The sequence below is a fragment of the Equus przewalskii genome, chromosome 11, assembly GCF_037783145.1.
Source record: "Equus przewalskii isolate Varuska chromosome 11, EquPr2, whole genome shotgun sequence".
Classification (NCBI taxonomy): Eukaryota; Metazoa; Chordata; class Mammalia; order Perissodactyla; family Equidae; genus Equus; species Equus przewalskii.
Window position 1 is genome coordinate 19,076,564 of NC_091841.1, and position 26,037 is coordinate 19,102,600.

Sequence of the window (26,037 nt, forward strand, 5' to 3'; positions counted from 1 at the left end):
GACACCCCCCTCGAGACACAGGCACACACCAGCCTGTCTCTCACTTCCCTTTTTATTTCCTCTAAGACCGACAAGAAGCAGCACCAGGGAGGGAACCCGCCCTCCAGACCCCTGAAGGGGCTTAGTCAGCACTCCATCCAGGACACAGCCAGCACGTCAGGCCCCTTTCCTCTGAGGGGAAGACTGTTTCATACACACACACACACACACACATACATGCATGCACGCATGCACACATGCATGCACACCCTGGGCATTGCACAGCTGAGACCTTAGGAGTAGCTGCTTTGCTGACCCCACAAGCCCCCAGGAGGCACCAGGAGGCAGACCCTAGGGTGAAGGCCCAGACAAAGGACAGCCCTGCACCCTGCATCCAGTCCAAGGAGGAGGAAGACCCAATGCTTCTAGCACAAGGACTGTCTTCAGTCAATGGAGCATTGCTTTGGGGATTTTTTTAGGATTTTTTTTCGTTTTAGCAAGTCCCTACAAAAATAGAACTTCTCTCGGTATTTATAAATCCACGGCCGCTGGCTCTGTGCGTATGTTACAGGTAGAAAAGCCATGTGAGGCATTCCCTTTGGTTGCTCAGGTCTTGACTTCCTGTCATCCAGGTCCCTTGGCCTCAGAGGTCTATGCAGTCACCTCGGGGCTGCTGAGCATCTTCAGCGGGTTCTCCCAGTGGGTGGCGTACTCCCTCTGGAGCCGGGCACGGTAGTAGAAGAGGTAGGAAGGTAGCAGGAACCCCAGGAGTGAGATTAGCAGGAGGCTCAGATTCACCTTTTGGGCAAGGAGAGAGAGAGAGTCAAGTAGGTACCCACTCTCCCTCATCAGCCGCGGGGACTCTCCTTAGCCTCCCAGAGGGAGGAGAAGGCAGCCCTTTTGGCTCCAGGTCCTGGGCCGGAATGATGAATATAGCTAGCACTTATTCAGTTCAATCACTGTTCCACCGGGATCTCATTTAATCTTCAGCAGCCATGTAACACTGGTGCCCACATGATCTGGCACCCCGGGGAGATACGAGGAAGGCGACCCCACTGAGGGAGTCTGGGCTGGTCAGGCTGCTCCTGAAATGGGACCTTCTGGGCTGGGAACTTTGACCTTTGAGGACGCTGACAATGGGCTCCCATTCAGGGTGGTGGGAAGATGCTCTCAGGCAATTAAAGGAGCTGGGGCTGAAGCCAAGAGGACAGAAGGCTTGGGAGGCCCAGCACAGCGGCCCTCGCGTGGGCTCAGACTCGGCCCCCATCCCGCTCTGCCTTACGCGCTGTACAACTCTGGGCAAGTCATCTCCACTCTAAGTGCCTGCTTCTTGGGGCTGTCATGGCAAAGATTAAGTGAACGTACATAGAGTGCTTAGTACCTAGTGAGCGCTCAGTAAATGGTAACTGTCATTTCATCATTGTTCTTGCAGGAGGAGGGTTTCCGGGAGTGGGTGGCCCCAGGGAGAGACAATCAGCTTTATGGAGGCAGATGTCAGTTCAATGGAAGCAAAATACCAACAGTACCAACAGCTGTAGGTATTGCTTGTGCAGGAGTGGCGCCCAACCACTGAGGATGTTTGAGCTAAGAGGGCTTGCAGGAACCCCATTTCAGGGCTGCTGGAAAGAGGATCCCTGCCTTGGGTGGAACTGGGTTGGCTCAGGACTGGGCCCTTTCACAAATCACTTGGGAGCTTATTAAAAACAGGCTCCTGGGCCCAGGCCAAGAGACGCTGATTCAGCAGGCTGAATAATCTGTATTTTTGTTTTTCCTCCCCAAAGCCCCAGTATGTAGTTGTATATTCTAGTTTTAAGTCCTTTTAGTTCTTCTATGTGAGCCGCCACCACAACATGGCTACTGACAGATAAGTGGTGTGGTTCCATGCCCAGAGACTCAGGCCCAGGCCACTGAAGTGGAGCGCACCGAACTTTAACCACTAGCCCATCAGGGCTGGTGCGAGAGTCTGTATGTTTCACACTCCATGAGGGGTTCTGAGGGCAGCTCGCTTGGGAAGCCCCCTATTAGAGCCTGCTGGGGCGCCTTCTGGCTGAGATGAGAGGGAGGGAGGGATTCTATCATATACAAGCCCCCCACCCCCAACTCCTCGACTGCACCCATGAAAGGGGCTCCTGCTCCCCCCAGGCCACCCCCGGTTCTCACCCAGAAGGGCTCTCCTTTCAGCGGTCCCACCATGATCATGAAGAGGGGCTGCTGCAGCAGAGCGAACACGGCACTGATGAGGGACTGCAGGCCCGTGAGCGTCCCGAAGTGGTTGGATGGGAAGCTGTCAAGGAAGGGGGGCCAAGCATGAGGGGCGTGTCGTCTCCTGCTTGGCACCACTTCCGCCCTCCACCCCAGACCCCGCTCTGTGTTAGCCAAGCACAGCAGAGCTTAAGAGTTCAGGCTCTTCGCAGGTGCTCTTCGGTCCCTGGCCTCCAGGGTATATGCTGTGACTTTTCAGGGCCACCGAACTGGCTTCTAACACCCATTGTCTGTGGGATAACAGCAAGTAACTCAACCTCTCTGAGCCTGACTTCCTCCACTGTAAACAGGGATTGCACTAACCTCACTGGGCTGCTTGTTTATTCTTTTAACAACCATCTATAGAGCTCTTACCATGTGTCAGGTACCATTGTAGGTGCGTGGAGATTCAGCAATGAACCAGACAAAGATACCTGCCCCTCAAGGAGGTGGCATTCTGGTGGGCGGAGTGGTAGTCACACAATAAGCCAGGTAAATGCAAAATGTGTGATGAGTGCTCAGGAGAGAAGTGCAGCAGAGAAAGGGGGTAGGGGTGTCAGGGGGTTGCAACGTAGATAGGATGGCCAGGGGAGGCCTCACTGAGGACAGCTGGGTAGAGACCCGGAGAGGGTGAGACAGCATGAGCCTTGTGGATATCTGGAGTAAGAATATTCTAGAAAGAGGGAACAGCAAGTGCAAAGGCCCTGAGTAGAGTTTGGGGTTTCTGAGGCATGAAGCAGCCCTAGTAGAAGTGGGGAGGAGTGAGCAGGGAAGGGGAAGGAAGACGGCAGAGAAGTTCCAGGGGCCAGATCTTTTAAGCCATAATAAAGCCTTTGGCTTTTTCTCTGAGTGAGACAAGGTGGGCAGCCATGCAGTGACAAGAAGGGACTTATGTCCTATTGTGTTTCCAGCTCCTGTGTTAAAAATGGCCTGAGGGAGGGCAAGGGCGGACGGGGAGGCTGCTGCAATAATCCAGGATGGGACGGCAGTGGTGGAGAGGATGAAAAGGGGTGGGATTTGGGGCATGTGGAACGTGCAGCCAGCACGATGGCTGATAGATTGGGTGTGGAGTGTGAGGAAGAGAAGAGCCAAGGGCGACTCCAAAGTTCTGGTTTGAGCGACGAAGGAAACGGAGCTGCCCTCAGCTGAGATGGCTCCAGGGAGGTTTAAATAAGGGGGCGCTGGTCAAGTGTCCCCCACTGTGCCTGCCCTGGAGTCAGCGCTCAGTGACAGTCATGATTTTGTCACCGCTGTTCTAATGTCCTATATTACTCCGTCACACACACAAGGAAGAGTCGCTCAGCAGCGCCTGGTAGCGGAAACCAGAAGAGAAGGGGAAAGGGAACCGGGGGCTGTTCAACATGAAGCAGGAAAGTTATAAGACAAACAGGACTGCCTTCTGGAAATTTCTATAGGGATGACATGAGGAGACCACTTTGGGGGCCATTCCAGAGAGCGGACATAGGACCAAAGTGCCATCAAACCAAGTATTTCAGCTTCCTCAGAGGGAAGACTTTCTGACAGAGGAGTCGTCCTGCAGTGGGGTAGGCTGCCCCTGAGGAAATGAGCTCCCCGTCGTTGGAGGAGCTCAGAGAGGGCAGTGGACCAGACAGCCTCCAAGACCCCCAGCAACTCTGAGATGTCAGCATTCCAGGGATGCTGGGGAGGCGGGCATTAAGGAGTGATCCGCTCTGCTCTGGGATTCTCTGGTTATGGGGAGAAGGCTGAAGAAGGCAGTTCAGCCCAGGCTGACTCACACTGCAGCATAGAGGCTTCCACAGGCCGAGTGGTAGAAACCTCGAACCATGGTGTGCAGGACAAAGGTCACAAACTGAAACCAAAAAGAAAGAGGAGAGAGGTTAAGAGCAGGTGTGGAGGTGGGAGGAAGGATGGGTAAGGTAAAGAGGGAAGCAGAGCCTCCTTGAGCCCCCTCACCAACCCAACCTACTGGACATGCTTCCCGGAGAACCCAGAAGAGAGTCAGACCCGGGGATGAGAAGCTTCCTGGAAGGCGGGTGCTGGATGAACCAGCCTTTTGGAGGAGCTCCTGGAGGCAGGGAGAGTGGGGAGGATGGAAGTGGGTACCTGGAGGTGTAAACTGTTGATGAGGCAGGTGATGCCAAAACCCACAAGCAGAAAGTTGGTCACGGTGAAGGCGTTGATGGCATTGGTGAGCTTCTGGATCTTGCGGTAGCGCGGTCTGACGGACTTGGTGGCAACACCATCCCTGAGGAGAACAGGCCATCACCGGCTGCTGCCTCCACCTCCCCGGCAGCTCCCTGGTTCTCAGCCTGGCCCCTCCCCCTTCTGCTGTGCCTCTGCCGTCAGGGCAGCAAAAAAGGGGAAAAAAATATTTCTCCAACCCCGTGTTTCTCCAAAGGTGGCTCCCCCACCAATCATATCAGCATTATCTGGGGTGTTTCTTAAAAATGCATATTCTGGGCCTTTCCTCCGACCTCAGAATCTCAGGAGGGGGCCCAGGAATCTGCATTTTGACAAAGATCCCAAGTATTTCACATGCACACTGAAGTCTGTGAATCAATGATGGGAAGGAAGGTGGAGCATGGGGAGCTCTCACACCGTCTCTCATCAGAAGCCCCAGGAAAGTGTTTCTGCCCACCAGCCTGGAGCAACATAAATGCCATTCTGGGGACAGCAGCTTGGCCCCTAACCACTCAGCAAGCCCCTCTCTCCAGCATGATGAAAGGCTTTGCAGCTGGCTCAGGGAAGAGGTCAGTAGGCTAGGAGGAGGGCAGGCTGCCCATCGGTCCTAGACAGAAGGGCCCTTGGCTAATGGACCTTGGCCATCAGGAGCAGAGGGCAGTGGAGGAAGGCTGGGCGCCAGGGCCAGGGCACCACTGGTGGGGAGGGAGGCCACTGGATTGTTCCTGAAGTGCCTTCTCTCCTAGTCTCCCTCTCCCATCCTCTCGGGGCAAACGGGGACGACGTGGATTAACACAAAAAAAGCACAAGCAGTCAGAAGACCTCGGTTCAAGACCCAACAGTGGTCTCCAGCCAACAAGATGGCCCCCAACGACCTCCGCCTCCTGGTATTCACACTCTTGTGTGGTCCCCTTCCACGCTGTACCACAGTCACAGTCACTCTGTATGGCCAACAGAACACAACAGAAGTGATAGTATGTCACTTCTGAGACGATGTTATGAAAGACCCTGCAGCTTCTGTCTTGCTCTCCCTCCCTTCAATCTCTTGCTTGGGGGAGCCAGCTGCCATGTCGTGAGCAGCCCTATGGAGACGCCCAGGTGGGGAGGAACCCAACCTCCTGCCAACAATCACACGATTGAGCTGAGGAGAGGCTCTCGGGCCCCAGTCAATACTTCAGGTGACTGCAGCGCCCTGGCCAACAGCTGGACTACAGCCTTGAGAGACTCTGCTATGGTCTGAATGCTTGTCCCGCCCAAATTCCTATGCTGAAATCCTGATGCCCAAGGTGATGGTATTAGGATGCGGGGCCTTTGGGAGGTGATTAGCTCCTGAGGGCAGAGCCCTCATCATGGGATTAGTGCCCTTCTAAAAGAGGCCCCACAGAGCTTCCTGGTTCTTCCTGCCAGGTGAGGACACAGCGAGAAGTCTGTGACCCAGAAGTGGCCCTCGCTCAACCATGCTGGCACTCTGATCTCGGACTTCCAGCCTCCAGAACCGTGAGAAATTTCTGTTGTTTATGCACCTCCCAGTCTGTGTATTTTGCTATAGCAGCCCGAACAGCCTCAGTCAGACTCTGAGCCAGAACTACCCAGCCAAGTTACTCCCAGATTCCTGACTCTCAGAAACTAAATGAGATAATCAATGTTTGCTGTTTAAAGATGCCAAGTTTTGGGGTAATTTGTTACACAGCAATAGACATCAAATACACCAACTCTCTCTCTTCCTAGCCTTAGGTAGACTTTAGAGTGTCCCCCTTATATCACAGGTTCTGGAGCCTGCTACTCAAAGCTGTGTGATCTTCAGTGTTACTTAACCTTTCTATGTCTCAGCTTCCTCATCTGTGAAATGAGGATAATGTACCTACCTCAGAGAGCTGTTGCAAAACTAAATAAGACAATGCAAGGTGCCTAGTGCACAGTCAGCACTCAGTGTCAGCTATCAAGCATGCCATGTCCTCTCTTTGTTTTCCTTTTTGAGGAAGATTAGCCCTGAGCTAACTGCTGCCAATCATCCTCTTTTTGCTGAGAAAGAACGGCCCTGAGCTAACATCCCTGCCCATCTTCCTCTACTTTATATGTGGGATGCCTGCCACAGCATGGCTTTTGCCAAGCAGTGCCATGTCCGCAGCCAGGATCCGAACCAGCAAACCCCAGGCCACCGAGAAGCGGAACATGCAAACTTAACCACTGCGCCACCAGGCCGGCCCTGCCATGTCCTCTCTTAGCCTCAGTTTCCTCATCTGTAAAATAGGAAGGTACCCTTGCTCTCCCAGGGCTCTTGGGAGTGTGAAATGACATGCTGGATGTGAAAGCACAGAGAAAATGAAAAGCATCATCTGACTATTTGCTGTCACCATCCCTGTGCAGATCACCTGGCGTCTCCGAGGGCAGTGCCCTCAGTGGGGCTGTCCACGCAGTCCTTGATCCGCCAGTCCATGATGTAGCCGATAAAGGGGCAGGTAAGAAGGCACAACAGCTGCATGGCCCCAAAGATGGAGGAGTAGAACCCAACTGGGCAGGATGGGAAGAAAAGTGGGGTCAGGAGCTGGCATGATGGATGCCAGCAGCCCAGGGGGCACTGCCACCCACTTCTGGCAGAGAGGGAGTACAAACTAGTCTTCCTCTGACTCCAGATTCTTAGGTTCCCCCAAAAGCCCAGGGTGACAAGGGTGGATCCAGGCTCCCTGTGGAGTGGGCAGTGGGAGGGTGGGTATGGGCCAGGGCCCCAGCTTTCATCCCCTTACCTGTCTCTGCCGCCCTTTGTCTCAGGTTGTCCGTCTCTGTTGGTAGGTGGGGGAGAAGCCAGGGTGAGAGGAGCTCAGCCAGGGTGGCCCTCCTGTGCCCCCCAACCCCCAGTGTGCTCAGCAGCACCTCACCATGCTCCTGGCCACCAGTCACGAGGTACTCCAGCATCTTGTTCATGGCGGCCATGTAGAAGATGACCCGCAGCTGGGTCACGCCCATGGTGAGGAGGCTCCACAGGAAAACGGGGGAGCAGAGACTCTTGCGGAAGGGGACAGAATCTGGGGAGATAGCAGGGTCACCCCTGAGGCCCAGTTCTTCCATTCTGTCTGATTGTCCTGGGGATGCAGTTCTAGTAGGGGGCTCTGAAACTATGTGACTTTGGAGATGGACTGGTTCCTTCAAAAACAAGGGTTCAGACTCACTGGCCTCCAAGTTCTGGCCCAGCCCTAGAGCTGTCTCAACAGCACATTCTCACGTGACCTCTGGGTGCCTACCCTATGCTTGGTGTGGCAGTAATAACTCTAGCTACTATTTATTAAGCCTTACCATGCGTTGCGCACTTAACGTGTATTATCCCATCTAACCAAAGCGTACAACAACCCTGTCTTTACCACATTTTACACATGGGAAACTGGGCTCAGAGAGTTCAATGACTTGCCCGAGCTCACACAGCTCGAAGTGGCAGGTCGGCCAGACTCAGCTCATGCCCATAACTCAGCTGTGGGAGGACCAGCAGCGGGACTAACACCTTCATAAGGGCACAGCATTTCTGCAGTTTACAAAGAGCCTACACGTCCATGGTTTCATTCAACCCTCGCAACTGACTTCCCTGTGAAGTGGGTGTTATTGATGCTAGTTTAAGAGATGAGGAAAAGGAGAGCAGGGTTAAGTGATCTACAAAGTCACATGGCTTGTGGGGAGCGGGGCCGAAACCCCCATCTCTTGCCTCCAAGGTCCATGTTTCTTCCACTGATCTCAGAGCTGACGCCTGGGGAAGGGGCCCAGGCAGAAAGAGGGTGCGGTTCCTCTGGTGGCCGGCAGGGGGAGCCGGCCAGCCAAGCGTGGAAGAGCCCAGCCTGGAGGCGGCTCACCTGGCTGAACCTGATGCAAGAGGCTCTGAAGTTGCAGGGAGCCCTGATGAAACCAGCTCCCCACAGGCCTGGAGACCCTGCCCCATTCTGGAAGCTCCTCCCTCTCTCATCTCAGGAATCCGGCAGAGTACCCTGAATCTGAACTTCCCGGAGTTCTCTGAGCTCTGATTTTCCTCCATTCTGTAAATGGGGAGCCTGGCCCACCTACATCATGGGATGTTCTGAGAGGTGAAGAGGGGAGAGAATGAGTGCTTAGGCATGAGTGCTCACTAAGCGTGAGGACCCACCCTCCCCACCCCTTGACCAGACACTCACTCTCAGGAGGGTTTTCTGAGATGCCACGAACGTCCTGGGATGAGATGAATCCATCAGGTGCCTCCTCCAGGCTGGGGGCCTTCTGGCTCAGCCGCTGGCCCACAAGGGTCACATGGGTGTAGAAGCGGTCACCTGTCACCTTGTGATCCAGGGCCAGCCCACTGAGCTTGATCTTCTTCCTGCCAGCAGCCAAGCCGGAGCATGTGGGACCCAGCCACACAGAGAACACCCTCAACAGCCTGCCTCTAGGGGACAGTCCCAGTCTGTCCCAGGGGTGCTGAGCACCCACTTTACCCAGCACTGACATGACCACTGACAAGCTCCTAGCACAGGGCCTGTGCCTGGGTCACCAGAGCCTGGCCCAGGGCCCTGCTTAGCACAGAAGCCAGTAAGTGAAGGCTGGATGAGTCGTTTTTTCCACTTGGGCTGTTGCCACGGAGGCAGCATTAAAAACTCAGACTCTGGAATCAGAGAGCCTGGTTCCAACCTTTGATTCAGTCCCCTTTCAATGGTATGACCTTAGGAAAGTCACTTTGTTCCCTGTGCCTTTGTTATTAATGGAATTAATAACAGAATCCCCAGCACAGGGCTGTTTGAGAATGGTCTGAGGGCATGCCTGACATACAGTAGACACTCGATAAACATGAGCTATTTGACTGGTGCCCTATGTGCTTGGTGGTGGAACATCACCCCGTCCCCTGCTGAACTGACTGGGGGTTGGGAAAGTTGGCATTCAGGCTGCCCTACAAATGGTAGGGTATTTCAGTCCTTTGTAGCCCCCTTCTGGGTCCACGTAGCACGTGGTGCTGTTACTGGGGTCCCTGCTCCTCTGATCCCATCCTCCAAACCCAGAAAGCACAATAATAATAAAGTCACCATGTTCTGACTGCCTCTTATGTGCCAGGTCTATGTAAAACACCTGTGGGGGGTAGGATCGGGCCCATTGTACAGATGTGAGAGCAGAGCTCAGAAAGCTCAGGAAATCCAGGTCTCTCTGACTCCAAAGCTGATTCTGTCCATCATGCCACCACACCCCCAGCCTCCTGTTCTGCAGCAGGGGGAGTCCCCCTCCCACTCCAGCCCCCACCACAGGCACTCACGTGTAGTTGACTTCCTCAGGAGCGGGGAAGGATTCTCTGGGCCAGTTGAGGGCACAGTTCAGAAAGATGAGGCAGGCCAGGCCCGACCAGGTGAACATGATAACCAAGAAGGACACCCCCGCGTCGTAGATCAGCTGTGTGAGGAGGGGAAGGCCCATGGAAGAGGCTGCCTGACCCCAGACCCGGCTGTTCCCACCCGAGGTAGACCCCAGGCCTCAGAGGCCTTAGAGAAGGTCTCTTCCACTCTATCCCCTGTGCCCAGGTTACAGATGAGGAAACCGAGGGCAGAAGTTTAGAGTCAGACCTAGAGGCCCCACCATCCTGTTCCTTTTTCACCCCAGCCCCCTAAATAGGTGGAAGTGGTTCCCACAAGGCGCTAAGTCACTGGCCACAAGCTCAAAATGTCTTTGAAATCTCAATTCGTATCTTAAAAAGGCACACAAATTTTTGCCTGTGACTCCATACACATGCTTGTTTTCACACAAAAATGTCATTTCATTTTATGTACGAAAGAAGAGAACAAACGCTCCAGGTTTACCAGACCTAACCGTGTTTATCCTGCTCCTTCCTGGCACATTCTCCAGGGGAAAGGCAAACCGGCTTATCTCGCCTTTCACAGGTGTTCACAGGTGCAACAAGTGAGCGGGGAGGGGGTGTGCTAGTGCTCTGCCCAAGGCCTCCTAACCCAGGACAAGTAGGTTCTGAATTGACTGGGACTCCGTGCCAGTGTGTCAGCCCCTCTACTGGGGCAGCCAGGTACCAAGAGATGGTGTCACTCCTCTTGTCCTCCCTGCCACCCTCTGCCTCCCCTCAGGCTCCTGCTCAGAGCTCCAGCGCTGCCCGGGGAAACTTCCGCTCCTCCTTGGCCTTGGGGCGCTTTCTTCCATGGAGGCAGGACAGACCTTCGAAGGGCCACACCCCTAAATGAGTGGGGGTAAGATCTGGGTCCGCAAACCCCACCGCACGAGAGAGGGGAGAACCGCCACCCTCTGTGGCTGCTGCTACTTGAACGATAGATGGCCACCCCCACCAAGCCACACTCTCCAACTCCTTTGGGGATGCTGAGCAAGTGCCTTCTAAACAAACCAATTAACAGTAAGGCGGAATCTGAGGGGCACATTACGGCCTAGTTGAAAGAGCGCTTTGCTATCGTTTGATAGCAGAGAAAGAAATGACGGCCCAAGCTTGCCCAGAGCTAGAACTCAGCCTTCTGGCTCCAGGTCCACCAGGCTGACCTGTCTGGGATCTGGCCTGGCATGGACTAGCTTTGTGACCTCAGACCCAAGTCAACCAGCCTCTCCAGCACAGGGGAAAGACATATGGCCGGACAGGTTGGGTGAGGCCAGAGAATTAAGAGCCTTGAATGCACGTGAAGAGGTTGGACTTGATTCTGTAGGCGAAGCAGAGCAGGTGTGTGAGCCAGTCCTCCATCTAAGGTCATTCTGGAAGTCATGTGAATGACAGATTAGAGAGGGAAGAGCTCGGAAGCAGGGAGACGAGCTGAGAAAGCTTGCACTGGCCCAGGAGAGAGGATGAAGGCCTGGACTGGGACAACAGTAAAGCAAAGGAGGAGAGAAGAGAAATCAGACCCCCGGTCAACCGCAGCCACCTGACTTCCTATCACGCCTCAGTGATTTCCCCGAGCAGATGGGAACTGACCTCAAGGCAGGAACTGGGTCATGGACATACTAGCCACTACTCACCCAGCCCCACCTAGTTCTTGTGTCGAGGCGAAAAGAAAACCCAAGTGACCTCTCTGGTGCCCCAAGCAGCTCCGTACCTTGATTCCTGGGTACGTGATGGCAGAGGAGGCATAGGAGCCAATCATGAGGGCCATGAAGGTGGAGCGCAGGTTCCCAAACATGTTGGGCAGCTGAAGGAAGAGAGCAACACCCATGAGCAGGAGCAGACTGTGACCCAGCCCAGGGCTCCCCTTTCCCAGCCTCACTGAGAAAGCCTGGAAGCATCTAGCCCCACAGTGAAATCCAGGCACACTGGCCCCATGAGACGCAACAGAAAAGTTCTCAGGCAAAATCAATGTCAGAAACTCTGCTCTAACCCCCTCCTACAGACTCTCTTGATGCCCTTAGCATCTAGAAGGCTCCCAGAAGAGCCCTCAAAGAGAAATTTTGTCAATGTTGTTGAACCCCAGGATTTTCCAAGTTAGTATTCTCTGGAGCCCCTTTATCCTGTGAAGCCTAGTAATAACCCATGGAAAGGGTGTTTAAGAAACACTGATGGAGGGCAACTCATTTGACAGATGAGAAAATTGAGGCCCTGAGAGGGAAAGAAATGTACTCAAGTTGACCGAGCATGTTAATGACTTTCTCCCCTGTTCTGGCCATCCTCGCTCTATCACAGACCCCAAGGCTGTGACTATGGCTGGCTCTTTAACAGAATCATGCCCCTTCACCCTCCCAGTGGCCCCAAAGGGGCCCACAGTTTCTGCTGAGCCAGGACAAATCAAGGGAAGGGCTAGGGAGGTGAGGGTGGAACTAAGGGAGGGGGCAGGGGCAGGCCAGGTGTCCAGAGGAGGTGGCTCTGACGTGCAGAGCAGGCCCAGAACTCCCACCAGTGGAGAATTAATTGATCGTACGTTCTGCTCACCGGCCGAAGCCAGGCCCGAGGAGGAGGGGAAAGCAAAGTCATGCCACCCTTTGTGTACCCGCGCCAGCCCCACGATACGCCCCAGGTCAACAGATGCCACAGCTGAGAAGGGCCTTCACGCCATACAACGTTTAAAGCTTCTCCACAGAGGCCAAGAAGAGGACCTCAAATCGTTCTGGAGAGGAAGGTGGACAAACAGAGAACTGAGTCCTCCAACAGCCTCCAAGTGGCTATGAAAAGGGGGTGGAGCCAGCTGACCCCCACTTGGTCAGAGGTTTCCCTGGCACCCTGCGTCTGCAAGGCATACTGCCCAGGACGCCCGGGAAAGTGCCAGGGCCCAGAGAGCAGCTGGGCTCTTTGGTTGCCCCCCCACCCACCCAGGGTCCAAGGGTGCTGTCTCCGCCCAGCACAGCGCGAGGCCGGCCTGGCTAACCCTGGCTAACCCTGGCTAACCCCGAGTGATGGGCTGAGCAGCACCGGCCATCATGGCAGGGGTGGGTCAGCGAGAGCGCGGAGGCCCAGGGGCGGGGTCGGGCCCGGGGCAGGGCAGGGGCCGGGCTCTGCCATTGGCTGGAGATTACTGGGCGGGGCCGGGGGAGGGGCGGCGGGCGGCTGCAGGCCCCCATGGCTGGCCAGGGCAGGGGAGGAGGTGAGGCCGGGAGCTGTGCGGAGCAGGGCAGCGGGGAGAAGGGATTTAGGGCCCTGAGCCAAGTTGCACAGCGTGAAAAAGGGGCTACCGGGGGAGGGAGATGGGGACGAAGGGAACCGCTTCCTTAGAGAGTTGTGAAACGTCCCCCGGCTGGAATTAAACGCGGCTGCTGGGTGAGATGAAATTCAGCCAAAAACATCCAGTTTGGCGGTCAGGCTGCGCTCAGCTCATCCAAGATAAACGGCCCCGCGGCTAGTCCAGCCAGGAACCTCTCCCCCACCACACACTCCTAAGCCTTTAACCCTTATACTCACTCACTCACATACATCAACATACATACTTAGAGTAACACACGCAAAACTGACACACATACGTAAGAGGTCAAGCTGTGTGCAAAAGCCGTTCTTGTAAACCTGAAATCAGAAATCCCAAGAGTCCCTTGCACCCCTATGTTCATCGCAGCATTATTTACAATAGCCAAGACGTGGAACCAACCTACATGCCCAGAAACTGATGATTGGATAAAGAAGATATGGTATATATACACAATGGAATACTACTCAGCCATAAAAAAGACAAAATTGGCCCATTCGCAGCAACGTGGATGGACCTCGAGGGTATTATGTTAAGCGAAATAATCCAGTCAGAGAAAGATGAACTCTATATGACTCCACTCATAGGTGGAAGTTAACATATTGACAAGGAGATCTGATCAGTGGTTACCAGGGAAAAGGGGGGGGGGGGGAGGGCACAAAGGGGGAAGAGGTGTACCCACAACATGACTAACAATAATGTACAACTGAAATCTCACGAGGTTGTAATCTATCATAACATTAATTAAAAAAAAAAAAAAGCCGTTCTTGTAGGTCAGGCACAGTCAAGTTGGGCAGTTTTTTCTGGTTCAATCTGACACACACACAGTACATTTACCTGCTCGCCATCTTCCATGACCAACATCACACACACTGTCTCAAGCTGCTCCCTCCGTCACTACCGATTCCATTACCCAGTTTTATTTTCTTTCCAGCGCTTATGACTACAGACATAATTTATCAGTTTACTTGTTTGGCAGGTTGCTCGCTCCCCCAACCCCCAAATGGAAGCTCCAGGAAGGTGAGGAAGTTGTAAACTCTGTCTGTGCTGAAGTCCGTGTGCCTAGAACAGAGCTCAGTAGACTTTATGGGCCCGGGACACACACACATACACCCTGACATCCATCCTCTGACCCGCAGTCTCATCCACCTGTACACAGCCTCACGGCCACCCTTGGCGGCAGCCTGCGCGGTTTCACACACACGTGCATTTGATCTGCATCCACTGGATCCTCTTGCCCCCTGACCCTCACTCACTCCTACCCCTACCCCACTCCTGGGTGCCCTGCTGCCAAACCGGGGCCTGTCGTACTCACCGTGAGCGATGAGAACGTGAGGCAGATGCCACCAAAGCCATTCAGGGACAGCGCCAGGAATATCAACGGAGACAGAACTGGGAAGGGGTGAGGGGTGGGTGAGAGCATTTGATAAGCAGTAGGAGGCAAAGGCAGGAGCGGGGGTAAACATCTACCTTCATCCCACCCATCTTTTGCTTGTGTGGCCATGAGAGGCCAGACATCTCACCTTCGGTGTCCCGAGAGGCCAGAGCCATGAGAGTGCAGGATGCAGCGAAGCTGGCACTGTGGAGATAGGGGAGGGCGACAGGTTGACCTGTGAACACCCGGAGCCTCCCCCCACCCCTTGCCGTGCCAGTCCCTGACCTCCAGCTCCACATGGTTCGGCAACCTCACCTGCCAACCAGCCGCATGGGCCGGGGGCCAAAGCGGTCCATGAGGATCCCCAGTGGCAGGGTGGTGGCGCTGAGCAAGAAGGAGCCGATGGTGAAGCCCAGGTTGAGCATCTCTTCCTGGCGGTCACAGCTTGGCCACTGGTGCTGCTCATCCTGGGTGGCATTGGTGGTGTTCTTAGCTGAGGAGGGGGAAGGAAGGCTCAGCACATGACAGCAGGAGCAGCTGGGCATGGGATGGAGCGGCCTGGGATCAAGAATCCTGTGCTCAAATCCCATATCTCTGATTTACTGGCAACCAGGTGACTCTGGGGGTGGCCTAGAGTCAGAGCTGGCAGGGAGGGGCTCCATAAATGACAGCGATTCATATCTGACCCAGCGAGAGTCATACGCCCAATCTGAGGCCTCAGCTGGCTCAAACGTGATAACGGACATCAAAGTATTTAACAAGTTGTGATGGTCACTCAATGTCCAACCTTAGGGGATTGCAGACTCGAAACAGGAAGCACCCTTGAATCTGGGGACAAAGTCAGCGAGTGATGCTCAATTGACCTAGTAAGAATTCATTTAAAACTCAGAGGAAGCTTTTCCCATAAATGACATTCAATAATATTTATTGAGCACTTAACTATATTCTAGGCATTGTTCTCGACAGTCACTGTATTAACTCCTGACAGCCCCATGAGTCAGCCAATAAGGTATCCCATTCTCCAGATGATGAAAGAGAGGCACAGAATCAGGACCATGGCACCACCCTCCAGTACCCTTTAGAAGTTCACCTGGAAGACTCATCCTCGAGGTAAACTGCCAACTTGGAGTCGTGACAAGTTAATGAAAAGGCTTGTGGTGGAGGGAGGAGGGTGATTCCACTTCATCAGTGCTCAGAGAGTCATGAGGTGGCTGCTCCCCTCCTATTTATTGCTTAGGCAACACTGCCTAGGGCTAACTCAGGGTGCGCCTGGAAGGCAGAGAGCGCAGGGTGTGAATTCCCACCACCATCCTTACTAGGTGCGCAACCTTGGACGAGTAACCTCCTCTTCTTGAGCCTCAAGCCCTTTGCCTGTAAAAGGGAGCAGAGAATGCCTAACACACAGGCTCCTTAGGGGAGTCAACTGGAGAAGGTGAACGAAGAGCTTTGCACGGGGCCAGGTCTGAGACGGTGCTTCTGAAATAGCGGATGAACGGGCACATGATGGCCTCCCTGGAGGGTCACAATGTGGTGAGCCTGTTCTCTATGCACTGAGGATCCCACAGCGAATAAGAAAGGAAGCTCTCAGCTCTCATGGGGCTTATATCAGATAATAAACAAGAAAACACGTGTATGGTGACAGATAAAAATTAGACTATTGGTGGTGAGCATGATGCGGTCTACACAGAAACGGATATATAATAATGTACACCTGAAATCACACGATGTTCTAAAGCATTATGACCTCAATAAAATAATTGCAAAAAAAAAACCTGAAAAGAAAACCCATGGATGCTGATTTAAGCGTGACAGGTGCTGTCAAGAGAGCAAAACAAGGGGCTGGCCCAGTGGCGCAGCGGTTAAGTGCGCACGTTCCGCTTCAGCGGCCCAGGGTTCACCGGTTCGGATCCCGGGTGCGGACATGGCACCACTTTGCAAGCCATGCTGTGGTAGGCATCCCACGTATAAAGTAGAGGAAGATGGGCACGATGTTAGCTCAGGGCCAGTCTTCCTCAGCAAATAAAAGAGGAGGATTGGTGGCAGATGTTAGCTCAGGGCTAATCTTCCTCAAAAAAAAAAAAAAAAAAAAAAGAGAGAGCAAAACAGGAGGACAGGCTAGTGCCTGAATGCTGGGACAGGAGGAAGCATCTACCCTCAGTGGTGACAATGACCCCTGACTTCAGATAGTTGAAGGGCATGCAGGGAGCAGAAGGGTGAAGTGATCTGTGTCTTAACATAAGGAAGAACATAAGGAAGAGTTCTCAGATCATGAGTGCTGGCCAAACGGCGGTGGGGGGGGTGTTGGGTGGGGACGGAGTGCCTTGAGCAATGGAGAGTTTCCCATAGGTAAGCGCCAGCTGCCAGGAACCCTGGGGAGGGTGCTCAGGCACCAGGAAGAAGCAGTCAGGGGTTTAGACAACACAGTCTCTGGGGTTCAGGCTAGCCCCATAATTTAGAGATCTTTATGATCACTGTTCATTTCTCCACCAAGTTTGTCTGCACCCATTTATTCAATCTATGTGCACTTATTGGCCATCTACGTATGACACACACTGTGTTGGGACAGTGGGTAAAGCAGGAAGAAATGCAAATTCTAGGCTAGAGGTGGCAAACAGGCAATGCCCCACATATATGTTTTGCTTGGCTTGCAAATTTTAATCAGGTGCCAGTTGAAAATAGGGAGTGACCACATAAAAATCTGGCTTCTCTTTAAGAAGTCAGAAGATCTGGCCACTGATGGAGGTGAGTGGAGGCCCCCCTTTTTGCCTGAGCTTGCCCTCTCTGGTTCACCCACGTCAGCCTCTCTTTTAGCTCCCAGAGGTCTGCCATCTTACATCGGCCCTGCTTTGTCCAATTACTACCAACTGCCTGGCCCCTGTTGGCATTTGAGTTTGCAGCCCCTGAATTAGACACGGTCCCTGCTCCTCTTTCACAATCAAATGACCCTTCCATTCTCAAACAATCCCACTTGCTCTCAATTAATTAACACCTACTTTGTGCCAGCCTTCTTCATATAGTATCTCATTTAAGCCTCACAATAACCCTGAAAAGTGAGTCTAATGATGCCCATTTTGTGGACAACAAGGCTCTGAGAAGCAAAGCAACTCCCAGTCACAGATACGGCTTTGCACAGGTAGGCTCAGATTCAAACTCAAGACAATCTCCAAAGCCAACACTTTTCCATTGCACCACAGGGCCTCTCTGTCCTGAACAAGGCAGCTTGGTAAGTTTCCTGAGCCTGTGCCAGTGCTGGCAGGAAATGTGTTCTTCCACTGGCAGAGAATTCTGGCCCAGTGACTTGCTAATAACTCAAGGCCAATGAATGCATTCGTGTGAATGGTTTATCCATCACCCTCTTGTGAGTTTGACTAATATGAGTTAGTTCCTGAGGCCTGATCACTCTGAGTGGTTGAATAAAGGCAGTCTTCAGACCTAAGAGGGAAGCCAGCCCAAGATACAAAGACCTCCAAGACCTCTATCCGTGCCGATTACAACAGAAGAGGTCTTTGAAATCCAACCGCCCCACTTTTATAGACAAGTAAAGTGAGGCATGGGGTGGAACAGGGAAAATGCATTCAGTAAGTTAATGATAGAATTGAGTTTAGAAGCCAGGAAGAACAGGGTTTCCCAAAATGTGGTATACAGAGCAGGTGGGGCACTCAAGATGGGTTTAGGAGGTACACAGAATGGTTTTTGATGTTTCATAGTTATTAGTTATTTGAATGTGTATCAGAAACATATATACATACACACATATACATATATATGTATCAGAAACATATGTATGTATGTATGTTAGAGACATGTATGTATATATATATACATCTATGTATTAGAAACATATATTATGTATGATCTGTGTGCATGTGTGTATAAATAACATCAAACCCAAGATTCTAAGGATATTACACTTTAAAATGAGGCTAGGGGCCGGCCCAGTGGCACAGGGGTTAAGTTCGCACGTTCTACTTTGGTGGCCTGGGGTTCACTGGTTCAGATCTCAGGTGTGGACCTATGCACCACTCCTGTCAAGCCATGCTGTGGCAGGCATCCCACGTATAAAGTAGAGGGAGATGGGCACAGATGTTAGCTCAGGGCCAATCTTCCTCAAAAAAAATTTTTTTTTAATTTAAAAATTAAAAAAAGAATATTCTAAAATGAGGCTAATTTTTTTAAAAGTGGGTTGATTTAAAAGGAAGTATTAAGTCAACAATACCACCTATGACACACAGAAACGGTAAAATCATGAAGGCAAACTACAAATGACTAGGTCTGGGAAGCGCTGGCAAACAGGATTGTGGTTAGGCATCCTCTCTGAACTCAGCACATGCAAATCCTGGCCCCGCCAGCTGTGCTGCTGAAACTCTGAGGCTCTGTTACCCCACCTGTGAAATGGGAGAGTGGGTGCAACCACCTGAGAGGCTGGCTCTGGGATTGCCGTGCACACACTCACCAAATGATCGCATTTTCTTTGTCTCCCAGGTCAGCGAGCCCTTCCTCACTCCCTGAGGCTTGCCTTTCCTGCAGCCGACATAGTGACAGCCACCAAAATACACTTCTTGTCTCTGGCTGCACGCCCCCAGGAGAACTCTAAGCTGAAGGTGAGGGAGAGCTACTCTATTCCCATGAGCCTACGAAAAGGGTTCTGGGATCAGATCTGGGGTTGAATCCTCATGCTGCTCCTTATTTATTAGCTGTGTAACCTCAGGAAGGCTATTTAGCCTCTCTGAGCTTCAGCTTTCTCCTCTATAGAATGGGGTTATTATAACACATCACAGATTTGTTATGAAGACTAAGGATCAAACTAGCAAATAGTAAGTGCTTAGTGAACTTTAACCACTGCTTTATTATTTGGGCACTTATGCTGGATACACAGTAGCGTGTGGTGAACTGAATTGCCCCTAGCCAAATTCTTGAGTATCAGATCCCTTTTCAGCTGTCTGTGACATCTCTACAGGTGGGTCACCACCCACCCCAAGGCATACCTCAAGACAGAGCAGAAAGCACTGAGAAGACAGCAGGTATGGCCAGGGAACCCCAAAGCCAACACGAGTGAACACGTCAATGATGAGCTCCACATTTGTTAAATGATATCATTTGGTCCTCGCATCATTGCTCTGTGGCACGGAGGGTGAGGGTTGTCCACACCATTTCACAGACTTGGAAGTGGAGATCCAGAGAAGATAGATGATTTGCCTAAGATCACACAGCAAATGATGGCAAAGCTGGATCTAGGACATAACAACCACCCCCACTTATAGTCTGAATTTTGTATCCTTGCCCTCATTTCATTTTCACAACAGCCTCCTGAGGTAAGGATCGTTGGTCCTGGTTTACATGCAAGATAACTGAAATATTAAGCAAGTCCAGTAAGTGGCTCAAGTCAGCCAAGCAGCACATCACAGAATTGGAAGCCATGCTGCCTGTCTCTTTCCACACACCATGGGGACACAGACTCCTGGTCTGATTCTGTGTTCTCAGGACCCTGCAGAGGGAGGCTGAGACCGCAAGGAACGAGGCTTAAGAAGCAGAAAGTGGGAGCTTTCGATAGGGCATAATGACGGAGGCAGACACCCCCAATCAGCCTGATGTCGCAAGGATTTAGGCTGGAGACCCTTGAATGAAAGAGAGGTGGGGGAAGAGAGACACATTATGCCTGCTTTCCACGTGTGGACGCGTAAGTCCTGAGAAAAGGAGGCGGGTTCACACCGGTCACCTCTAATCATCCCAAACAACAGGCTCAGACACACACTCGCTTCAGGGCAACTCAAAACACCAGGTGGATACCTCAGACCACACACAAAAATGAACTCTAAATGGATCAAAGATGTAAACGTAAGAGCTAAAACTATACAACTCTTAGAAGAAAACAGAGGTGTAGTTCTTCATGACCTAAAATTAGGCAATGGCTTCCTAAACATGACACGAAAACACAAATAGCAAAAGAAAAAATAGACAAGTTGGACTTCATCAATATTAAAAACTTTCGTGCTCCAAAGGACACCGTGAAGCATGTGAAAAGATGACCCACACTGGGAGAAAAATTTTGCAAATCATATAACTGATAAGGGACTCACCTAGAATAGAAAGAACTCTTACAGCTCAATAATAAAAAGACAAACAACCCAATTTAAAAATGGGCAAAGGATCTGAAGAGCCCTTTCTCCCAGGAAGATATACCAATGGCCAATAAGTACATGAAAAGATGCTCACCATCATTAGCCATCAGGGAAATGCAAATCCAAACCTCAGAAAGGTAACACTTTTATATCCACTAGAATGGCTATAATAAAAAAGACGAGCAATAGCAAGTGTGGGTGAGGATGTGGAGAAACTGGAAGCCTCACCCGCCACTGGCGGGAGTGTAAAACGGTGCAGCCCTTTTGGAAAACAATCCAGCAGTTCCTCAAAACGAGGAACGAGGGCTTACCCTCACAGCCCAGCAAATCCCCTCCTAGATAAGCACCTAAGACGAAGGAAAACACATCCACACGGAGACTTGTACATGAACGTTCACAAGAGCACTGTTCATAACAGCCAAAAAGCGGAAACAACCCAAATGTCTGTCAACTGATGAATGGATAAATAAAATGTGGTAAATCCAGACAATAAAGTACTATTCAGTAATGTTAGAATTCCCCCTCCCACATTTGGGGCAATTCACACAAAGCCAGGGTGACCGAAATGGAAGACAAGAGACCCTCCACAATGCCTGGCCTAGGGGGAATGAGGTTATTAACTGTGTGCAAAGGGATGATTTGAAGACCTGGGGGCTCAAAGGTCCTGAAAAAGGAGGCGCGCAGCCCCTTTATATTTAAATCCCCGTTGTGGGCTCTCCTTCGCCCTATGCAGCTTACAACAGCCCTACTGAGAAATCCCTCTCCTCCTACCAGGAGCCTCCATCTTGCTCTAGACCTGAGGCTGCCAAAGGCTTAGGATCCTGCCAGTCAGTCGCAGGCTCTGGATGCCCAGCAGGACACCTGGTATTCAGTAAACACTGGATTAAATAAACAAGGTGGAGAGGGCAGAATGCCCTCATTCTTTAGACGAAGTTTGAAAACATCAAGAAGCAGGCGTGTCCAACTGCTTAAGCAGCCCTGCTTTCTGTCTACTAGGCCACCTGTCTTTTTCCAGCTTCCACCTTCCCCTTCTGCGGCCCCTCCCCCAGCCTGACTTGGCCCTTCTCCAGCATACCTGAGCACATGCTGGAATAGAAGCCCTCGTTCTTGAGCATGATCAGCAGGGAGCCCCAGCCCAGGAGCACGGCAGAGAAGAAGAGGTTCTCCAGCACCGCCGTGCAGGCCATCCACCAGCGCCTGCGGTACGCCTGCTGCAGCGTAGGGGCCATGCTGGCCACGAGCCTGCACAGGAACAGAGCGCTCAGCGTAGGAATCCCCAGCAACCCTTGGGAAGGGTCCTGCATCATGGTGGCTCCTGAGACCCCTCGAGCCAGCCTGCAAGGGGGCTTTCACGAAGGTCCCATAGCTCCCCGGGCTTCCCAGCCGGTGCCGCCAATCTGGCCCTGGGCGCACTGGCAGTGCCAGGTGTGCACCTGGCGCTGGGCTTCCGCCCCGGGCCACTATCAGAGATAAGGAAGGTCCTGTCTGCGCGCAACAGATTTCTGGAGCGCTGCCGGCTCTGCCACCCAGTCCGGGACGCGCTGAGCCCTGCTCCTGGGGGCCAAACCCCAAGTCCCCAAAGGTCAGCAAGGGGCAGGGCGCGCTCTGAAGCCACCGCTGGGCAGTATCCGGCTTCCCGCGCCAGGAAGGTCCCCCAGAAGCAAGCAGGAGGAGGAAGGGGAAATCTGAGGCTAGCCTAAGACCCCCTCCCCTCCTTCCTGTAGCCCCTATGAGACCACTCGTCTCCTCTGAGGCTGATGGACAGCAAGCCCTCCCCATTTCTGCACCAGGCGACCCAGGTCTCTACAGTCTCTCGGTCCAACAGCTGCCACGTGGAAGGAGACCTAGGGCGGGCCCTCCAGCGTCCACGGCGCCCCGTAAGCCCCTCACTCACTCGGTAGGGCGCGGGGCACCACGCTGCGCGCCTCCGAGCCCGCCCGCCTCGTCCTGCCCGGGGAGGGGGATCGGGCTCTGGCAGGAAGTCCGGCGGTCACTGACTTTATAAGGGCAGTGTCGGCGGATGGGCTGGCGGGCGGGTGTGTTTACCAGAGGGAGGGAAGGAGCCGGAGCGCCCCGCCGCCGCGGCCGCCACCGCGGGAGGAGATACAACGCGCGCGGCGGGGGCGGGGAGCACAAGGGGAGTGAGACCCAGGGAAGCTGAGAGAAGAGGGGCAGGGAAGGGCAAGAGGGAGGGGAGGGGAGGACAGCACAAGTCCTGCCGGGGAGGGGAGGACCTCAGTACCCTCATCTGTGAAATGGAGCTTTAGATTCAGACGCTCCCGCAGGTCCGTTCGAACTCTGGCAAGAGTGTTGCTCTAGACAGAGGAAGTGCAGCAAGAGGGGGGCCCAGCGGAAGAGGGGAGTCGGGGGGACCAGAGTAAAGGGGAGGGAGGGACGCGCTTGAAGAGATGGGACAATGCGCCGCGGGACCCACGGGCTCAGGTAACGGGTTTTTCTTGCGGAGCCTGGGAGCGTCGGTGGGAGCCGGCCCGCGTGGCTCCGCGGAAGCGCCGCCGGGGAACCCCTTCCCCCACCCACAGCTCACCTCTTATCGGGAGCACACGCGCCTCCTGCAGGAGCGCAGAACCTTCGTGGCGGGTCCACACTCTCGGCGTCCGGTGTCCTGGGGGCCCAGCAACGAACGGCACCGGCGTTCTGGACTCCTCCGCACGCTGGCTTCCTGCGGCCTCGGAGGTTCAGCCCGACAGCCTGCTGTGCTCGCCTTCTCTGCCCCCTCGGAAGAAGTTCAGGAGCTGGGAACCCGCCGGGCGCCACCAATCTGCGAAGCAGGGCATGGAAGAAGTGAGTCTGCCGAGTTAATAGTGGTATTTACACCCGTCCGGTGCTGCGCCCCGAGGTAGGGGCGGGGGTTCCCTTCCCTTCCCCTCCCCCTAGGTCGAGTTTCACGCGCACGTGACTCGCCTTCTGGTCCCCAGATACTCTGCCCCAGCACCTAAAATTTCCACTCTCGCCTCCCACCCTCTCCCTCGGCCCCCCAGACGAATCAGGCAGCGCCCTCTGTATCTTTGGCCAAAACAAAGACCGACTCGGCTGGAGCGCGCAGACCGCGATGCAGGGCAGGCTTGGGTGGGGTCTTGAACTGTGTAGTTGGGAGTAGTGTTTTCCGAGAGGCAGAATGACACGAGTTTCTTTGGAGTTAGTCAGATGGAGGCCTGAGTCTCGGCTTTGAAACTGACTGGCCTGGGTTACCTTGGGCAAGCTACTTAACCTCTCGGAGCCTCGGTTTCCTCCTCTGTAAATTCGGATGACAATAGCACCGACCTACCTGCAGGGAAGTGGAGGTTCTGACTGGGGGTTGTGATGCAGGTACAACGCTCAGCACAGTGCTTGGCATGTAGTAAGCATAATAAATGTTAATTGTGGTGGTGGCTGTCATTATTTCAGAAGACGTGGTGAAAGGATGCTTCCGGACACTTATTGATTCCCAGTAAATGTCTCAACCTCCCTGAGCCTCAGTTTCCTCATCTGTAAAATGGAGGGGAGGTGTCACTCCTTGGACTGTGGTGTTGATTAATGAGATGATGATGACAAAGGCAAATAAATACAGATGTAAATTTAATACAGTGTGCCGAGAGCGTTACTGGTGATACTGGAAAGCTCTGTGGGAATGTGAGCAACTGCCCAGGAGATTCCAAGAAGACCTCAGAGAAGAGAGGCTCTCTGAACAGCTGAGCCACCAAGCCAAGAGAGGAAGTCACATTTGCTGAGTGGCCACTATGTGCTGGGCACTTTCCAAACAAAAATGATCATGAAATCCTCAGAACATCATGGTCTCATACAAAGCTCACAGCTTTTCACAGAGGGAGAAGGTTGGTGGCTGGCAGCTGGAACATGGTGGGTAAAGGCAGGATGCAAAATCAGATCTGTCTGGCTTTTAAGTGTGGCCCTTTTCATTCCTCCGGGCAGGGGGAACAGCAAGAACAAAGGCTTAGCAGAGGGAAAGGCACGAGGAGTTCTCTCTGGCAGGAGCACCGTGTCAGGCTCTGATGGTTTCCCTTCTTAAGATTGATTGCTGGCTTTCAGAACTTCCAGATCCAGGTCAAACTCCTTAGCTTAGCACAGAGTCCCTAGAATAAGGGTTCTAACCCAAGACAGTCATGGATCCCCTTGAGAATACAATAAAATGTCGTGAGTCCACTCCCTGTGAAAATGCACGTGTGAACATGAGCACACACATTTACATTCAAATTTCGGGGTTTTGGTGTACCCCCTCCACGGGCTCTAGGGGTCCACGGACCCCCATGGCTGTAATACTTACCCTTCATCCTCAACCCCTATTTCCATGTCTTCCCCTCCTGAACCGTCAGCTCAGTGAGAGCAAGGGCCTGGTCTGCTGTGTTCACTGCTGTGTTCCCAGCACCTAGAACAGCACCTGGCACCTCAAAGGCGCTCAGTGAGCACCTGTGGAATGAAGTGTGAAGCCAGCCAGTTTCACACCCCCTTGCCTTTTCTCCTGCTATTCCTTCTGTAGGAACCACAGATTCTCTTCATTGCCCATGTACTCATCCTTCACAACTCAACTCAGGTTTCAGCTCTTTCTAGAAGCTATCTGATCTCTTAGGCTGGATTGGGGGTCTTGCCCATGTGCTCCACCAAAGTACTATTATACCTTTATGAAGCCCTCACACTGATCTAGAATCATCAGTTTGGTTTGCCTGCCCCCCCCCCATGAGATATAAATGTCTTGGGGGCAGGAACCACATTTGTAGGTGATTCGTAGGCCTGCTCCCTAGCACAGGACCTGGCATGTAACAAGCCCATGGTTAACATTTGTTGAATAAATGAAAGGAAGTGGTGGGAAATGGAGCTGAAAAGGTAGCCTGGGGTCAGTTTGGAATGACCTCTGCGAGGCCAAGGACTTCCAGTGTGATAGATGATGGGAACTTCTGGATTCTGTTTTCTTTCAGTTTGTGTGTGTGTGTGTGTGTGTGTGTGTGTATAAGATTCGCCCTGAGCTCACATCTGTGCCAATCTTCCTCCACTTTGTGCGTGGGACGCCTCCACAGCATGGCGGATGAGTGGAGTAGGCTGCACTTGGGATCTGAACCTGCTCCACCAAAGCGGATTGCACAGAACTTTAACCGCTCGGCCATGGGACTGGCCCCTTTAGTTTGTTTTTAAGAAAAGAGATAGAGGGGCTGGCCTGGTTGGGTGGTGCTCTGCTCTGCTTCGGCGGCCCAGGTTCTGGGTTCAGATCCCAGGAGCAGACCTACATACCACTTGTCAAGCCATGCTGAGGCGGTGTCCCACATACAAAATAGAGGAAGATTGGCACCGATGTTAGCTCAGGGCCAATCTTCCTCACCAAAAAAAAAAAAAAAGAAAAAAGAAAAAAGACAGGAGGGGGGAGAGATATGGTTGTGTTTGTGTGTTTAATGAATGGAGGAGGACATATCGGAAAGAAGGGAGACTTTAGAGCAGGTAGGCGACCAGTGTAATAGTTCAGATTAAAAAAAAAAACCTGGAAGAGAAAAGGGAAGAGATTTAAGACACACTTCCGTATCAGAATCAATGGGATTTATCAATCTGTGTCCCTGCC

General features: G+C 52.8%; 1 protein-coding gene and 1 long non-coding RNA gene across 6 annotated transcripts; one reads left to right on the top strand and one right to left on the bottom strand.

Annotated features, from left to right (window-relative positions):
- Nucleotides 1-34: 34 nt before the first annotated feature.
- On the bottom strand, nucleotides 35-23,250 carry SLC43A1 (solute carrier family 43 member 1). 4 transcript variants are annotated; one of them, XM_070563926.1, is made up of 15 exons: nucleotides 23,023-23,250; nucleotides 21,553-21,719; nucleotides 14,674-14,851; nucleotides 14,507-14,562; nucleotides 14,299-14,375; nucleotides 11,415-11,507; nucleotides 9,635-9,768; nucleotides 8,535-8,713; nucleotides 7,260-7,406; nucleotides 7,128-7,163; nucleotides 6,756-6,894; nucleotides 4,306-4,447; nucleotides 3,978-4,051; nucleotides 2,140-2,263; nucleotides 35-777 (listed from the first exon to the last, which is right to left on the bottom strand). In XM_070563926.1, the coding sequence occupies exons 2-15, from the start codon at nucleotides 21,704-21,706 to the stop codon at nucleotides 631-633; spliced, it is 1,680 nt and encodes a 559-aa protein (XP_070420027.1). In that variant the 5' UTR covers nucleotides 21,707-21,719; nucleotides 23,023-23,250; the 3' UTR covers nucleotides 35-630. The 4 variants fall into 4 exon arrangements, with proteins under 4 accessions (XP_070420027.1, XP_070420026.1, XP_070420028.1 ...); XM_070563925.1 differs by lacking the exon at nucleotides 23,023-23,250 and adding an exon at nucleotides 22,372-22,921; XM_070563927.1 differs by lacking the exons at nucleotides 14,299-14,375; nucleotides 23,023-23,250 and adding an exon at nucleotides 22,372-22,453.
- LOC103558235 (uncharacterized) lies at nucleotides 21,539-24,057 on the top strand. 2 transcript variants are annotated; one of them, XR_011523883.1, is made up of 4 exons: nucleotides 21,539-21,679; nucleotides 22,202-22,354; nucleotides 23,054-23,279; nucleotides 23,883-24,057. It is a non-coding gene; the product is annotated as an uncharacterized lncRNA (long non-coding RNA). The 2 variants fall into 2 exon arrangements; XR_011523884.1 differs by lacking the exon at nucleotides 21,539-21,679 and adding an exon at nucleotides 21,951-22,059 and having other exon boundaries at nucleotides 23,477-24,057.
- Nucleotides 24,058-26,037: the final 1,980 nt, after the last annotated feature.

What these genes read in the sequence shown, in the direction of transcription:
- SLC43A1 (XM_070563924.1), bottom strand. Translation starts at nt 21,784, where the DNA reads ATGATGCAGGACCCTTCCCAAGGGTTGCTGGGGATTCCTACGCTGAGC. An exon ending in CTCAGAAAACCCTCCTGAGA is followed by an intron (nt 7,407 to 8,534) that starts GTGAGTGTCTGG and finishes CTATCTCCCCAG; the next exon opens with ATTCTGTCCCCTTCCGCAAG. An exon ending in GACTGGTGGCCAGGAGCATG is followed by an intron (nt 7,164 to 7,259) that starts GTGAGGTGCTGC and finishes ACCTACCAACAG; the next exon opens with AGACGGACAACCTGAGACAA.